The 15,296-nt window shown below is 49.9% G+C and overlaps 1 protein-coding gene across 2 annotated transcripts in view; it reads right to left on the bottom strand.

The window, feature by feature from the left end:
- Positions 1–15,296, bottom strand: part of PTPRN (protein tyrosine phosphatase receptor type N) — a 35,705-nt gene that overhangs the window by 6,451 nt on the left and 13,958 nt on the right. For both annotated transcript variants that reach the window (XM_082222726.1, XM_082222727.1), the window contains exons 8-19: positions 15,195–15,232; positions 14,448–14,773; positions 13,491–13,577; positions 9,773–9,852; positions 9,103–9,167; positions 7,914–8,126; positions 7,477–7,692; positions 6,257–6,404; positions 5,593–5,666; positions 4,347–4,424; positions 2,932–3,051; positions 1,441–1,607 (exon numbers count right to left, since the gene is read on the bottom strand). In XM_082222726.1, coding sequence (XP_082078852.1) covers positions 1,441–1,607; positions 2,932–3,051; positions 4,347–4,424; positions 5,593–5,666; positions 6,257–6,404; positions 7,477–7,692; positions 7,914–8,126; positions 9,103–9,167; positions 9,773–9,852; positions 13,491–13,577; positions 14,448–14,773; positions 15,195–15,232 — 1,612 coding nt within the window. The remainder of the gene's footprint in view (positions 1–1,440; positions 1,608–2,931; positions 3,052–4,346; positions 4,425–5,592; positions 5,667–6,256; positions 6,405–7,476; positions 7,693–7,913; positions 8,127–9,102; positions 9,168–9,772; positions 9,853–13,490; positions 13,578–14,447; positions 14,774–15,194; positions 15,233–15,296) is intronic.

Raw genomic sequence — 15,296 nt, 5'->3', positions numbered from 1 at the left:
CACAATAATCAGGGGAAATGGCCAGTCCTGAAGAATAAATTGTATCTGGTGTGAACTGTGTTTCATACTGCACCTCAATGGCACCCTTTGGAGTGAGGTGTGTGGAATTCAAAGAGTCCAGCTGCACACAACTCCCCTGTCTATATCTGAAGTGTGTTTTCCAGTCATGAAACTTTTCTCACTTAATTAGAGGCATTCGGAGTCCCCACCCCACCCCCTCCATCCTTGCCTCTTTTGAAGTCCGCATCTCCCAAAACGCATTCCAGTTAAAGCATTCACAGGACTGCGGTGACGGTGCAGAGAGGCAGTCTCTCTAGTACATGTAAATCCTGATTCATTCGTGACCTTGCAGGGCCTTCGTCATCTGCACTGCAAGTGTGGGCGCATGTGCGCGCACACCCAAAGTATCAAGCATCCTATATTAAATGCCAAATTATGCTTCTCCCACATCAGTACCTTCTGAGGTTACCTTTCTCTAAGGCTGATACTAAAGCTGAAAGGCAAAGGGTTCGTCATCTACGTTAAGCGTGACTACCAGCCCACACGCCACACTCTGACCCACACAAATAATGCAGCACAGTGCGTAATTATGTTACTTCCAGGTAGCCCCTCAGCACTGCAGCCTATATAGTCAGAGCGGATGCTCCACAGAGCTAAAGCCCAGAGGCACACTACTTCCCAGCCATTACAGGGACTCCCAGCATGACTCATGCACCAGAACATTCCTTCCTGCACAAAGTTAACGCCATCGGGCTAAATGCTGACAGTTAAGAGAAAACGACACAGTCGGCATCAATGCAATTTACTTTTGAGTGACACCTCCAGTTCCCAAGTCTGGAGTGATGCAGGTAATTGGTTCTGGGAATGGAGGGGGGGAAAGGCTGCTGAAGAGGACTTTGATGACTACCTTAGAGCCTTTGGGATGCAAGGAAAATGGAGTGCCTCAACACATAAAAATCAGCCTTCTCATCTGTATTGCAAAGGGTGGGGGAGGAGATAGTACTGTAAGGGTCATCAGCACACGTTATGACTCCGTTTCCACCGATCTTAACTGTGACCTGCCTGTGACACCCATTCTGAGGGGATGTCAAGCTCATGGGGGGAAAAGGCAGAGCTTTTGTCTTGGGTGCCTTCAAATGGCTCCAAGGGGCACAAGTAATGTAGTAGGTTAACATGTGCCTTCTTTCTATGGTACTCAAGTCTTCCTCCCTTTCCCCTGAAGGCTTCCTAACACTGGTCCTGAAGACCTTCCTCTGGACCAGAATAGCTAGGAAAGATTCGAATCATGGCCTAGCCTATTTCCAGGAACTCAGCTACATAAGCTCTGACTCCTAACCCTCCTCTTTGCCCAGTGCTGTCACAGACACCATGTGCCAGAGCCCTTCCCTGCAACATCTCATCCTAGTTGACCACTGAGGGGGGAGGCATGAAATCCCACACCTGCGGAAGTCGAGGAGAGGCCGTGTAGTGGTGGGGATGCCTTCTGCAGGCCAGCTCAGGAAGTGAAACTGTGTCAGAGTTCGTGTCTCCTGAGACTGGACGTTCTTCAGGTAGAAGCTGCGCACCAGGAAATCCTCACACCAGATGTGTTCAGAGACCAGGTTCACCTGGAAGGGGGGGAAAGGGGGAGAGAGGGAGAAAAATAGCATATTAACTGAGAGGCCTTATCCTTCCCTAGCCAACATAAGCCAACCAGCCTCCAGTTTCCCCTGCTGCTATTCGCCCAGCCCAGCCCAGCCCAGCCCCAATGCTTTATTCTGCTCAGTCAATTGTAATTCCTTTCCTACCATTCCCCCAAGTGGCTAGAGCGGGAGTAGCTTGCATGGTTCCTCTCCAGAAGTTGCAGGACTCCAACTCCCATCAGTCCCAGCCAGTGTGGCCAGCAGTCAGGGACCATGGGAGCTGAAGTCCAACAACATCTAGAGATTACCACATTGGCTCTCCCTGGACCAGGGGAAGTGGGACTCTGTTCACCCCTGCAGTTGTCAGGCCCACGTAGGACTTGTCTTGCTCTTCCCTCGTGAGTACTGTGTCCATACAGCCAGCTGACTTGGGGTTTGTCTGCACCATTTGGTTTTCACAGGCAGTTCCTCTCAGAGCTGCAGACCCAGTGAGCGTATCAAACAGGCAGCCCTTGCAGAAGTTACCTTGGGCCAATCACATCACTTCCTGGCCCTTTGCAGGGTTACAGAATTGTGCAAAGCAGTAAGAGTTTGGGTCAGGGATGGCCAACGGTGTTACCTTGCGAGGCCACAAAGCAGTTTAGCACTCCGTGATTCAAGGAGTTTGTTTCCTTATGCTCTTTGTACATAGAGGATGGCTTTTGCGTTGCCCAAGAGGGCTTAAGAACCAAGGATTTGGTGGGATGTAGGCAGCTAGCTATCCAGGATCAGGGAAGAGATTGTGGCAGGAGGAGGAGGAGGAGGAAGTGGCTCCATAGCAGGTAGTTCTCTCTGACGGGGGGAGGGGAGAGGTGCATGTAAATGGTGTGCCCATGTGGGTGGGGCAGATGTCACAAGCCTTTCCCACAGAGCCAGCATCTCTGTGCTTCTCAGTACGGCTGTGCTCAGCTCAGTCACACAGCAGGGAGCTGAATGAAAAGGATGTCACTGCCGCTTTGTGAGACAAGAGGAAGCTAGGGAAGGGGCGCAGCTCAGTGGCAGAGCATCCACCTTGAATGCAGAAGGTCCCTAGTTCAGTCCCCAGCATCTCCAGGTAGGACTAAGGAGACAGCCACTGCCAGCCAGTGTAGTCAGTACTGAGCTAGATGGACCACTGTGCCAACTCAGTATGTTCCCTAGATGCCCATAAAAAGAGTGGCAACTTGGGATTCCTTGAATCACGTAAATAGGAGACTGGGACAAGTTCAGGGATGCTGATCACAAAATAACTGTGTCCGCAGGCCCTTGGGCCACCGCTCACCAGACTCACCTCATAGATGTGGTACAGGGAGGAGCCCTCATCAGGCCAGTAGCGGTCACACTGCTTGACGCCGTCCTCCACTAGAGGGCTCAGCATGACAATGACGGTGCAGCCGTTCTCCCACACCATCTATGCACAAGCAACAGACATTGAATTCCCAGCCCTCAAAATGCAAACACCCTTCTTCTCGAGACCAGAAGAAGGCAGAGCCCACAGCAGGTACTAAGGAGCAGGTGTGGGTCGAGGGAATGGGCCCAGGTTGTATGTTCTCCTAGGACAGAGTCACAGAGGATAAAGCTACCAATGGCTGCTAGTTACAAGGGCTTTGTTCCAAACACTGTTGGAGGCAGCGTGCCTCTGAATGCCAGACACAAGCTGAGTGCTGTTGTGCTTAGGTCCTGCTCACAGGCTTCCCAGAGGCATCTGGTAGGCCATTGTGAGAAGAGGATGCTAGACTAGGAGGGCCTTTGGCCTGACCCAGCAGTGCTTGTGTTCTTACAGGGCAAGTCAGAGACCAAAACCATCTAGCACACAGGAATGAAGAGGTTGTTCCTCTCCCTCCTGTCCAGGATGGGCCCCACCTCTACTTCATTTCCAGGTAGGATGTGAACCAGAGTGGCCTGAAAGCTACCTCAGGGCTGTGTGTAGGGCCAGACATCCATAGCCACCCCATGAAACTTGGCACTGTGTCAGGCACAGAATTTAGTAAATCTTAGCTTCAGTTTAAAAACAAAGCAAAGGGACAAGTTTCATTCCCTCATGGCTGCAGAGGTAAGCTTGGAAACGCACAGGCCATGGTCTAGCCAAATTAAGAATTTAGAGGGGAGCCAAGGAGGACTTTTACAGATTGAGCTCCAATGCTTTGTGTACCTCCTTCTTCTGCCTAGCAAAAGTAGCATAAAATCACACAAAGGGCAAAACTAATTGTGCAAAAACAAGCCAATATTCAGGACCTTTGCCAATTCACAAAATTTATTCACGGCAGTGCCTCAGCGTGGAGCATGTAGAGCTTCATCCGTGGCCAGGATTGAAGCAGGGATGGGGAATCCATGAGCCCCTAGATGAGGTGGCAACCATGAATTGCCTGTAGGGCAAGGACGTAGCTGCTCCTGTTGTTGGACTACAACTCCCATCATCCCTGACCATTAGCCATGGTGGTTGGGGCTGATGGAGTCCCAACAACATCTGAAAGGCCACAGGTTCCCGATCTTTGCCTGCCCTTTGCTATTCATTGCCACCACCTCAACTAAGGGCTCCGTATAGCATATTAATGCAGACAGCGTGAATTTCTGCCAAACAAGGGTCAGTCAGCTTTCTCACACAGTGCAGGAGTAAGGGCCACATCCTAAATGCCTCTTTGCCCCCACACCACCCTTGAGCAAGGTCTTCCCTGAATAGGCTACCATGAGCCATGCTTGCCTCACCTGCCAGAAGTCAGCGATGGTGTGGGACGGTGGCCCCTGTGTGGCAATGTATGCTGGCATCCGTGGATCATGGTCAATCTGCGGAGAAAATAATATGTGTTATACTCATCTTGGAGGGAAGGGGAAGAGTGGAACTAGGGGTAAAAGAGGTCAAGGTCCAAGGGCAGGACTCTAGTCTGCCTGAACTTTGCTAACTGTGATAACTCTGGATGGAAATCTTGTGCCAAGACAGCAATCATGCTTAGCTGTACCCTGAACATTAGAAATTAATTCTTTTCCCATGGCGTGTCATTGTCCAGGCTCACAAATCGACAAGCAGCAAACTACCCCACCCTCCCAAATGAATTATTAGTTAGAAGGATAAGTCACCGTGCCTGGGTGGGTATGGGGGTGAGGGGCAGAAGAGAAAAATTAAACCCAATCTCAACTATATAGGGTTGTACTCAACTAGCTTTTGTTTAGAGCAGACCAGTCAAAATGAATGAACATTACTAACTTAGGTCCATTTATTCCAATGGATCTACTCTGAGTAAAAGTTAGTTAAATACAATTCATATTGTCCAGTCTACTGCACTTAAGTCGTACATGTTGCTATTCAAGATAGATTTCCTTTAAGCATCCACGATAGAAGGTTGATTGGCTGAAGGACTTTCTCTAAAGGGGTTACAGTCAGTAGAGCATGAGACTCTTAATTTCATGGTTGGGGGTTTGAGCCCCATGTTGGGCAAAAGTTTCCTGCATTGCAGTGAATTGGACTAGATGATCCACGTGGTCCCTTCCAACTCTACAATTCTATGAGTCCCCTATGATACACAGACAGTCTAAAAGGGGAGAGTTTAGGTTAGTGGAAGGGCATTTGCCCAGTTTCAACACTAGGAGGAGCAGGGCTGCATGACAAGAGAGCAAGAAAGTTTACCTGATTCTGGAAGGCAGGTAAGATAGCACTTGGGAAAGCATCCAGCTTTTCCCTCCAGTTTGGCAGCACTGGGAGGGCACATTCAGAAAAACAAGTTTGTTGGACTCAGGGAAGAGCTTGTGGCCAGGAGAGGGTGGGAGAATCTCTGCTTTCATTTATGATGGGTCTGTCGTATTTTAGTGGCTTTGAGGACATCACTTAAAAGTGAGCCACAGTTGACAGACTTGACCGAGCAAAAGGTTGCCTCTTAGACGAGGGCAGTGTGACAGACTCAGTGGATTCAAGGGGGCAGTTCAGTGGAGAGTGTGAATCTGAGTTTGTGGCACTCACAATAGGGCTGGCATTGATGAAGTCACTGCGGGAAGGATTGCTCTCTGCCTTCAGCTTGATGCGGGCATGATCGTCTGGAAAAGCAAAAAAGTGCAACGAGTCAATGTAACAGGACCCAACTGAGAAGCCAGGGACCCCTGAAGGGTTCTGGGCCTCAGTCCTGGAGTTCTCAGAGAACTAAGGACAGATGAATCCTTCCATTCCAGTTTCTCTCAGTTTCTCATTTTTCCATTCTTAAGTTCAGCTCTCCACATTGCCACATCAGTTTGCTTTTACAAAAAAAAATCTTTCAAGTCACTAGCATTTTAGTGAAAATTTATCGTAATATACACATTCCCCCTAATACCATTTTAGTATCTTATTTTCAGTAATATATGCATTTCTATGCACACTGGCATATGCATTTTTGTGCACATCCCTTGGTGGGAGAACTCCCCCGGAAACTTTGGAGAAGTCCGAATTTCAAAGAATGGCTGTGCTTCCGTTTGCGCATTGTTTTAGAAAGTGCAAACTAGGCAAATTTGCTTTTAAATGCAAATTGAAACTGGAAAAAAGCAAGTCATTGGTCATGCAGTCATTCAACAATCCCCATGCAGAACTGGCATGCCAGCAGTGGCCCTGGAAACAGGGATACCAGGAAGAAGCACCATTCTGTGCTACTCACAGGGCACATAATCAGGGTTGCGGTTTTTCTTGATGTTTGCTTCACGCTGCGCAGCCTCACAGACATTAGGTTCAGCCTGGTATGCACACAGCGCCTGCCACTCCTTGGCTAACCGGTCACGGTTGCGCAGGTGGTCCTCCATGTATGCCTACGGGCGACGGGGGGGGCAGCATCATTACCACCTCCTAAACATGTCCACTTGCACAAGCACATCTGCACATACACTACCCCAGACAAGTAATTATAAACATGCAATTTTATTACGCAGATGTTGTTTGAAACTGCTGGTTTTAGTTATATTATGAAAAAAAAAATGTTTTTAATGTTCGCTCTTACCAGTGTTCTTCATTTATATTTTTGTTAATATTTATTTTATTAACTTTTCAAAGTTTGCAAATTCTTTTAAACAATCATCAGAACAAATCTCTCATTTCCATTGACTTTCTATCAACCTTTCCATGGCAGTTCTTTTCTGACCTTATAAAGCTGCTATGTTACTTATATTTTACCCATTATATGTGTTAATTATAAATTATTAAACTACAATTCTCATCTGCTGCTATACTTTCAAATCCTGCATATGGTTTAACATAACCATGGTATTTATTTTCCAAATGTTTCTTTATGTTTCATATTGTTTTATGTAAACCACTTAAGAGGTTCTTGTTGATTAAGCAGAATATCAGTTCTGCCAAATAAAGAAATAAAAGGTCCAGGGGTAGCCAATATGGTGCTGCCCAGATGTTCTGGACTGGAGCTGCGGCCCTAAACATCTGGACGACACTGTGTTGGCTGCCCCAGAAATAGCCTATCATCAAAAAGGAGACTGCTGATATCTATAGGCCAAGATCCATGGGGAGCAAAAGACAGCAGGGGCACTGCTGTGTACTATCTGAAATCAGAAATCTTGTCATTTCATCTACTATCATTTTGCCCACACATAATAATTGTATGTCTAAAGATGGGAACCTGTGTTGCTTCAGATATGGTTGAACTCCACTGTCCCTTTGCCTCAGCCAGTGTGGCCAATGTCCGGGGATGATAGGAGTTGGGGTGCAATGTCACTTTTAAGACCACAGGTTCCCCACCACTAGTCCATAGCACCTCTGGTTGTTGCAAAGCTGTTACCTGGCAACTTTGCACCTCAATAAAGCCTGTGCCTCCACACACACACACACACACACACACACACACACACACACGGTGCAAACACGCCTCACCAGAATCATGTGCCCAGTAGAGATGTCCATGTTGGATTGCACAGGCTCCTCGCACCAGGATGGTGTGCTGCTATGGGAGCTGGGGCTGGCCTGGGGCGCATCGCTGAACTGTGAGGAGACACTGCTGACGCGGGAATTCTCCGCCGGAGCGGAGGGCGAGGGAGCTTCGGCACGGCCAAACAGTGATTTGGCAGCCATGTGCTGCCGACACAACTCCTGTGGGAAAGACACAGCTGCAGAAGCTAATGCACTAAAGATCTGCCACAGGCAGGGCGAACGTCAGGTCGGAGCTTGGCAGAACGTCAGAGGCAACAAAGCAGTGTCCTTGCAGACAAAGCCCCTCTTCCAGGACAGAAGCTTTGTGGCTCCTCCCAAACTTTGGGGAAATAGCCCCAATTTGCAGCTCTTTGCAAAGGGCAAAATGGGCCGCACCGTACCTGGTATTCAAAGGTGCTGTCAGCCGCTCCCTCAGGCCCCAGCCCTGCCAACCGCTCCTTCTCTCGCTGCTTGGCATGCTGGCGCAGACAGAAGACCACCGCAGCGGCTATCACAATGCCAGCTACGCAGGCCAGCAGGACAAAGGTGAGCAGCACCGAGCGGAAGGTGTCGCCAAAGTGTGTGGGGTGCGGGTAGGTCGCAGCCTCGTTGCGCTGTGGGGAAGGAGACGGGAGTCAAGAGCAGCACAGTGGGATAGGAAGGGGCTCATGGGATGTGCAAAGGCGGAAGAGGGAGTCAAAATTGTCACATGTGGCAGTCGGTGGCTGCTGGCGCTCCCACGATCTTTGTATCATGGAAACCAACCAGGATTTCCTCTGGCTCCTTGAAGAAAAAAGTTCTCATTTCCTTGATCAACTGTGAAAACCCCAGCAGTCCATGGGAGTCCCTGCCAAACTCTTCTTCCCTACGTTACGTAACCTGCAGCCAGTACGTTTCCTCCCACTCTGAACCTGCATGCTGGAAGCACCACCACACGTGATCCCATCCCTCGGTTTGTCTCTTGCTGCCAGGGCACTGCAGGGCTGGGGAGCTCCAGGAGCTGTTGGACTACAACTGCCAGCATCCCTGATTACTGGCCACACTGGCTGATGCAAGCTGCGGTCCAATAGCATCTGGAGGGCCCCTGCCCCACTCACCTTCAAATTTGACTTAGGCGATGCTGGGCTGGTGATCCAGGATTCTCCAAGTCCCACTTCTTGACTAATCCCCAGCCCTATTCAGGTACTCGGCCTGCTCACATGTAGATAAACATGCAAGGAAGAGCAGGGCCATGCAGCTAAGCTCCACCCCATCATCTCTACACAGTCTAGAGCCTTCCATGAGTTTTGAAGGTAAATGTCAGAAGCAAGGAGCCTCTTCCACTCCTACAGGCCTCCTGTAAGGATTTAAAGCCAAGCACAACCAGGGATTCAAATTGCACAGGGTGCTTCCACCAAGTTGAGGGCAGATCTCTGCTTCAGAGCTGTGAAGGGCTCTGAACTGTGCAGAGGTGGGTATGCTTCAGGGGGCAGGTCTGAGCAGCACAACCCACCCTGCTTCTCCGTTATGTTGCTTAAACTCTTAAATAGGGCTATGGTCAAAACCCAAAGACCACTGCAAATCCCAAGGCCTATGACCCCCCAGCTTTACCTGCCCAACACCTGTCTGTAGGATCTTCACTCCCACCTCCGTCTCCAGCTGTGGCTTCACCAGTGCTAGATGGGAAAAGGGGACAAAAAAGGAGGGACAGCTGGCAAAAGGGCAAAGGCAGGCAGGCAGTTGCTGGGGGAGTGAAAGCTTTTGAGTGGCCCAGGGAGTGGTGTGCTAAATCTCTGGATCACTGCCATGTTGCATGATAGCCTTCCTTACTTTGTTTACTAAAGGCAGCTGCCTTCACTGATGTTTGCCTATTGCATCTGAAGGAAGAAATGGATACTCTGCACATGGACATTAACTGGGCAGATGGACAGCGGGATAAAGGGTGCCAAGCATCAAGTCAGAATCATAGAATCATAGAGTTGAAAGAGACCACAAGGGCCATCGAGTCCAACCCCCTGCCAAGGAGGGAGTACAATGTTGTAGGGCAGGAGTGGGGAAGCTGCACTCCTCCCAGCCTTGCTGGTCTACCTCCTCCCTGACTATTGATCATGCTGGCTGCAACTAATGGGATTTGGAGTCCATCTGGAGTATTCTCCAGCCCTCCTGTTCCATATCTAATTGAGAAGAACCAGTAGAGTCCTTCTAGATCCAGGATGGCGAAATGAGTCTATAACCAGATGCATTTTCATATGTTGCAACTATTGTTTCAGAGTCAACTTACCAGCCCTGTTGGCCACATCACCCAGGGACAGGTTTTGGTGGTTTTGACGGATGCGGAAGGTGAGAGCTGGGCCCACAACACTGCAAGGTGAGAGGTTTGAGGTTACAAGGTGTGCCGATTCCATCCTAGCACAATATACACCCACAAGGCAGGTTGCCTCTGCTGCTTTGTGTATCACCATGTTCAATAATAATAATAATAAATTTTATTTATATCCCGCCCTCCCCAGCCGAAGCCGGGCTCAGGGCGGCTAACAACAATAAAACAGTACAAAAGTACAGCATAAACAACATTCTAAAATCATTCATTATAAAATTAATTAATTCAAGCCACTGGCAACCATTGGGCCAGAGCTCCACGAAGATTGCCGAGGGAGGGAGTCAGGCTGTGCCCTGGCCAAAGGCCTGGTGGAACAGCTCTGTCTTGCAGGCCCTGCGGAAAGATGTCAAGTCCCCCAGGGCCCTAGTCTCTTGTGACTGAGCGTTCCACCTGATCGGAGCCACAGCCGAAAAAGCCCTGGCTCTAGTTGAGGCCAGCCTAACTTCTCTGTGGCCTGGGACCTTCAAGATGTTTTTATTTGAAGACTGTAAGTTTCTCTGTGGAGCATACCAGGAGAGGCGGTCCCGTAGGTACGAGGGTCCTAGGCCGTATAGGGCTTTAAAGGTTAAAACCAGCACCTTAAACCTGATCCTGTACTCCAGCGGGAGCCAGTGCAGCTGGTATAGCACCGGGTGAATGTGATCTCGCAGCGAAGACCTTGTAAGGAGTCTCGCTGCAGCATTCTGCACCCGCTGGAGTTTCTGGGTCAGTCTCAAGGGCAGCCCCACGTAGAGCGAGTTACAATAATCCAGTCTGGAGGTGACCATCGCGTGGATCACAGTGGCTAGGTCAGGGTGAGAGAAGTAAGGAGCCAACTGCTTAGCTTGGCGGAGATGGAAAAATGCCGCCTTTGTTATAGCTGCAATCTGCGCCTCCATGGAAAGGGAGGTGTCGAAGATTACACCCAAACTCTTAACGGACGGTGCTGGCACTAATTGTGCCCCCGCAAGAGATGGGAGTTGCCCCCCCAATCCCATATCGCCCCGTCCCAGCCACAGGACCTCTGTCTTCAAAGGATTTAGCTTCAACCGGCTCCCACGTAACCATCCAGCCACAGCTTCCAAACCTCTGGTCAGTGTGTCTGGGGCCGAGTCAGGATGGCCATCCATCAACAGATAAAGTTGGGTGTCATCGGCATACTGATGGCAACCCAGCCCAAAACTCCGAACAAGCTGGGCGAGGGGGCGCATAAAGATGTTGAAAAGCATCAGGGAGAGTATCGCACCCTGAGGTACACCACACACCAAGGAGTGGCGCAATGACAATTCCCCCCCCAAGCGCCACCCTCTGTCCCCGACCAGAGAGAAACGAGCGCAGCCATTGAAGGACTGTGCCCTGGATCCCCACATCGGCAAGGCGGTGGTCCAGAGGTTCGTGATCGACCATGTCGAAAGCTGCTGACAGATCTAGAAGAATCAGCAGCCCCGACCCGCCTCGATCCAGCTGTCTACGAAGATCATCTGTTAGGGCAACCAGAGCTGTCTCGGTTCCATGACCAGCGTGGAAGCCGGACTGGAATGGATTCAGAGCCGATGTTTCATCCAGAAACCCACCAAGCTGTTCAGTAACCGCTCTCTCAATCACCTTACCCAGGAACGGAAGATTCGAAACCGGGCGGTAATTGGATAGATCTAAAGGATCTAATGATGTTTTCTTTAAGAGCGGGCGCACCACTGCCTCCTTCAGTTCCCATGGGAATGTCCCCATGCCAAGGGACAAATTGATGGTATCCCCCAGGAGGGCCCGCACCTCGTCTGGACACGCTCTAATCAGCCAAGACGGGCATGGGTCGAGAGGACAGGTGGTGGGCTTTCCAGCTCGGAGGAGTCTGTCCACATCGGCTGGGGATATCCGGTCGAAGTGGTCCAATACTGGGCCCAAGGACAGGGGCCTCCAGTTCCTTTATTGTATCCAAATTGGCAGGGAGGTCATGGCGGAGCAACAAGACCTTCTCCGCAAAAAAGCTCGCAAATGCCTCACAGCTGTGTGTCAAATTGTTATTTAAATTTGGCTGTCCCTCAAGGGACGTTAAAGACCTGATTATACTAAATAATTGCGCTGGGCGAGAGCTAGCGGATGCAATGGAGGCCGAGAAGTATGACTTCTTAGCAGCCTTCACCGCCATCTCGTAGGTTTTCATAAAAGCCCTATAAGATGTTCTTGAGAAGAAGAAGAAGAAGAAGAAGAAGAAGAAGAAGAAGAAGAAGAGTAGTAGTTTGGATTTGATATCCCGCCTTTCACTCCCTTTAAGGAGTCTCAAAGCGGCTAACATTCTCCTTTCCCTTCCTCCCCCACAACAAACACTCTGTGAGGTGAGTGAAGCTGAGAGACTTCAGAGAAGTGTGACTAGCCCAAGGTCACCCAGCAGCTGCATGTGGAGGAGCGGAGACGCGAACCTGGTTCACCAGATTACGAGACTATCGCTCTTAACCACTACACCACACTGGCTCCATCACAGGCACCCTGCCATACTCGCTCTAGCCGTCTGAGGTCCCGCTTCATTTTCCGAAGCTCCTCGGTAAACCAGGGAGCCCGGTTTCTGCGGGGTCGCAGAGGGCGCTTAGGTGCGATCTCATTGATGGCTGCCAGGAGCTGGGTATTCCAGCCCTCAACAAGCTCAGTCAATGAGTCGCCAGGGGGAGAAAGGTGCCGCAAGGCTTGACGGAATCTATCAGGGTCCATCAGCCTCTGCGGGAGAGCCCAAATCGGCTCGCCACCTAAGAAGGGTGGGGGTGGAAAGTCAATCTTGGCTTTCAGAGCGTAGTGATCAGACCATGGCACCTTAATCGAAGGAGATATGATCACATCTATACCTACGCCAAAGATCAAATCCAGCGTGTGGCCTGCTTGATGGGTGGGGCCCGAAACAAACTGGGAGAGCCCTAGTGTCGACAACAATATCAACAATATCCAGTGCTATTTTTCTAGAAAAAGATGTGCCAGGACTCAACCTTGTTCTCTTATATTAGCAATGGCACCCACCTGAGGTGCCGGAACTGAGTTTCAGTGATTTCTGGCTTTAAAAAAACCAAAAAAAAAAAAAAAAAAAAGCCCTGGCAATATCTAATCCTCTAATCTCATGACACCTTTATTTACCAATTAGCAGCTTGGAGTCAGGCACAGTAAAGGCCACCTGTGTTTTGTCTCAGGCCAAGAAGTGATATCACAATCATAACGTTGGGTATGCAGAAGGGTTGGGGCCTAGTTCCAATTTCAATGCAAGCATGCAACAATATGAGAAGGGGAAGTAACGAGAGAATGTGGCCACAATGTCCTCCAGTTCCTTGCCCATTTTTAATAAAAGTTGTTTCTTCGGGATAAGCCAGCTGACGCAACAACTTCCAATGCCACTTCAGGTAACCGTATTTATATAAATAGGCAAGCACCTTGTGACCATCCAGCAATGGGAACCTACCAGGACAGGATACATTAGCTACTTGAAAAGGATTGTGGAGATCCCAAAAGACCCCTCAGGAAAGGCATCTTCCTCAGGATATGCTCCCAGAACCCTCTCCAGCCTGCCTCACCAGGCTCCTCCCCTTCTGAGGCGCCATAGGCAACAACACACTCCAGTTCCTTATGGATCCCCACCTCTCAGTTAAGTCCCAGCAGCACTTGCCTGATGTTGATGAAACTGGCAGTGGACAAGTGCACGTGCTCAGCCAGGATCTCTAGGAGCCGGATGCCAGCAGCAAGACCCAGTGGCCTGCAGGTGGTGGAGACAGAGGAGAGGCCAGGAGCCAATGGGGAAAGCATGCATGGGAGAAACATTGGGAGGCAGAAAGCGGGAGGGCAACACTTTCCATGTACTGGTATACAAGGAACAAATGCCAACAACCTCCTGCCACCCACTCTAAGGAAACACCTAAGCAATGTAGCCCATGAGAGCTGTCAAGACAACCCAACAATCTGAACAAGATGGCAAATATGTGTTGGGATTGAAGTCCAGCTTTGCCCAAGTGCAACAGCAAGAAGCCATAGGATTTGAGGGACCAGGTGTTGAGAGAAGAACATTCCTTGTTCTCCCTCACTGAAACCTCATTTCCCCCCACACCTGATGCCCTTCTTCATGTGCCCCCTCCTCCACAAGAGGTCCAGAGGGTGGCAACACAAGAACGGGCCTTTTCTGCAGTGGCTCCCCACTTGTGGAATGCTCTCCCCAGGGAGGCTAGCCTAGCGCCTTCATGACATCTCTTCAGGTGCCATATGAAAACGTTTCTCAATAACGAGGCCTTTGGCTGATTAAGCATTCTATGGCTTTTTAAATGCGCTTATGGGAGCAGGGTTCTTTTTAAATGTATTTTGTGTTATCATTTTGTGCTTTTAAGTTGTGAACTGCCCTGTAATCTTCAGCTGAAGGGCGGAATACAAATTTAATGAATAATAATAATAATAATAAATATTATTAATAGTGTGAGTCTTGATCTCATGCCTATGTTAGACAAGCACATGCATTTTTACCTCTCAAATAGCACCCTATCTCCCAAATGTTAGAGAGCACACACCTTGCCCCCACTGGCCTATTTCCTTGGCCCTTCCCCTTCCCCTTCCCCCCATGTCCCGCCCCTTCTCTCACTTTTGGTCAGTGACAATGTAGCCGTATTCCTCAGCAGCCAGCGCTGTCTCTGGCCGGTCCTCATCCTTGCCAGGTCCCCCTACTGATGTGTGGCTCTTCTTTATCACTGCCACCTGCCTCTTGAGGCCAGCTGCTTCCCCCTCACCAGCACGGAGGGGCTCAGGTTGTTCTGGGGAAGCTGTCGTCATGGTTATCTTGGCCTTAGTTGGGCTAAGCGTCTCCCTCTGGGCCTGCACCTGCCCCTCTGTGGGCACGGCACTGACATAGCTCTCTTGAGAGGGGGGTGGCTCCAGCTCCTCCCCATGTTGCATTTCAGCTTCTGTCACCTGAGGAGAAAGAGGCACATCACTCACCAGCACCTCAACACTTCCAATCTGCAACCACCAGCGGTTGGGTGATCCCTCCTGCCCTCTACTCCAACCAAAGCCCCTGAATCATTAACTGTGCCTGTTCATTATCAGCCACAGGCTGGCCAACTCTGCCTTCAGGTCTCAGGGGCACACATCCAATCTTCTCCACAGGCTGTCCATCTAGAAACTAGCTGTGGAGGATTGTACTATAGGGGCTGGAACAGGTTAGGTACAGGCCAAGTCTACTCCTCAGGGCAAGACGTTGTTTCATCAACTCAGGCTTCCCATACCGTTTGCCCCCTGTAAACTGTGTGAAAGCGAATTCCAACAATCTTAAGAGGGCCTTAGGAACTCTGGGCTGGAGACTGCCCCTTGCATCTAGAAGGTGCTGCCTTACCCGCTTAGATTCTGGAGTGTCTGGTCCAAGCCTACCAGCTGGGGAGAGAATTAGAAGAGTATTTAGTTTCTAAGGTATGAGATCTTAAATCCTCAAGCCAAC

Source organism: Podarcis vaucheri, assembly GCF_965113315.1.
Source record: "Podarcis vaucheri genome assembly, chromosome: 1".
NCBI lineage: Eukaryota > Metazoa > Chordata > Lepidosauria > Squamata > Lacertidae > Podarcis > Podarcis vaucheri.
This window is presented reverse-complemented; position numbering and strand designations above follow the sequence as displayed.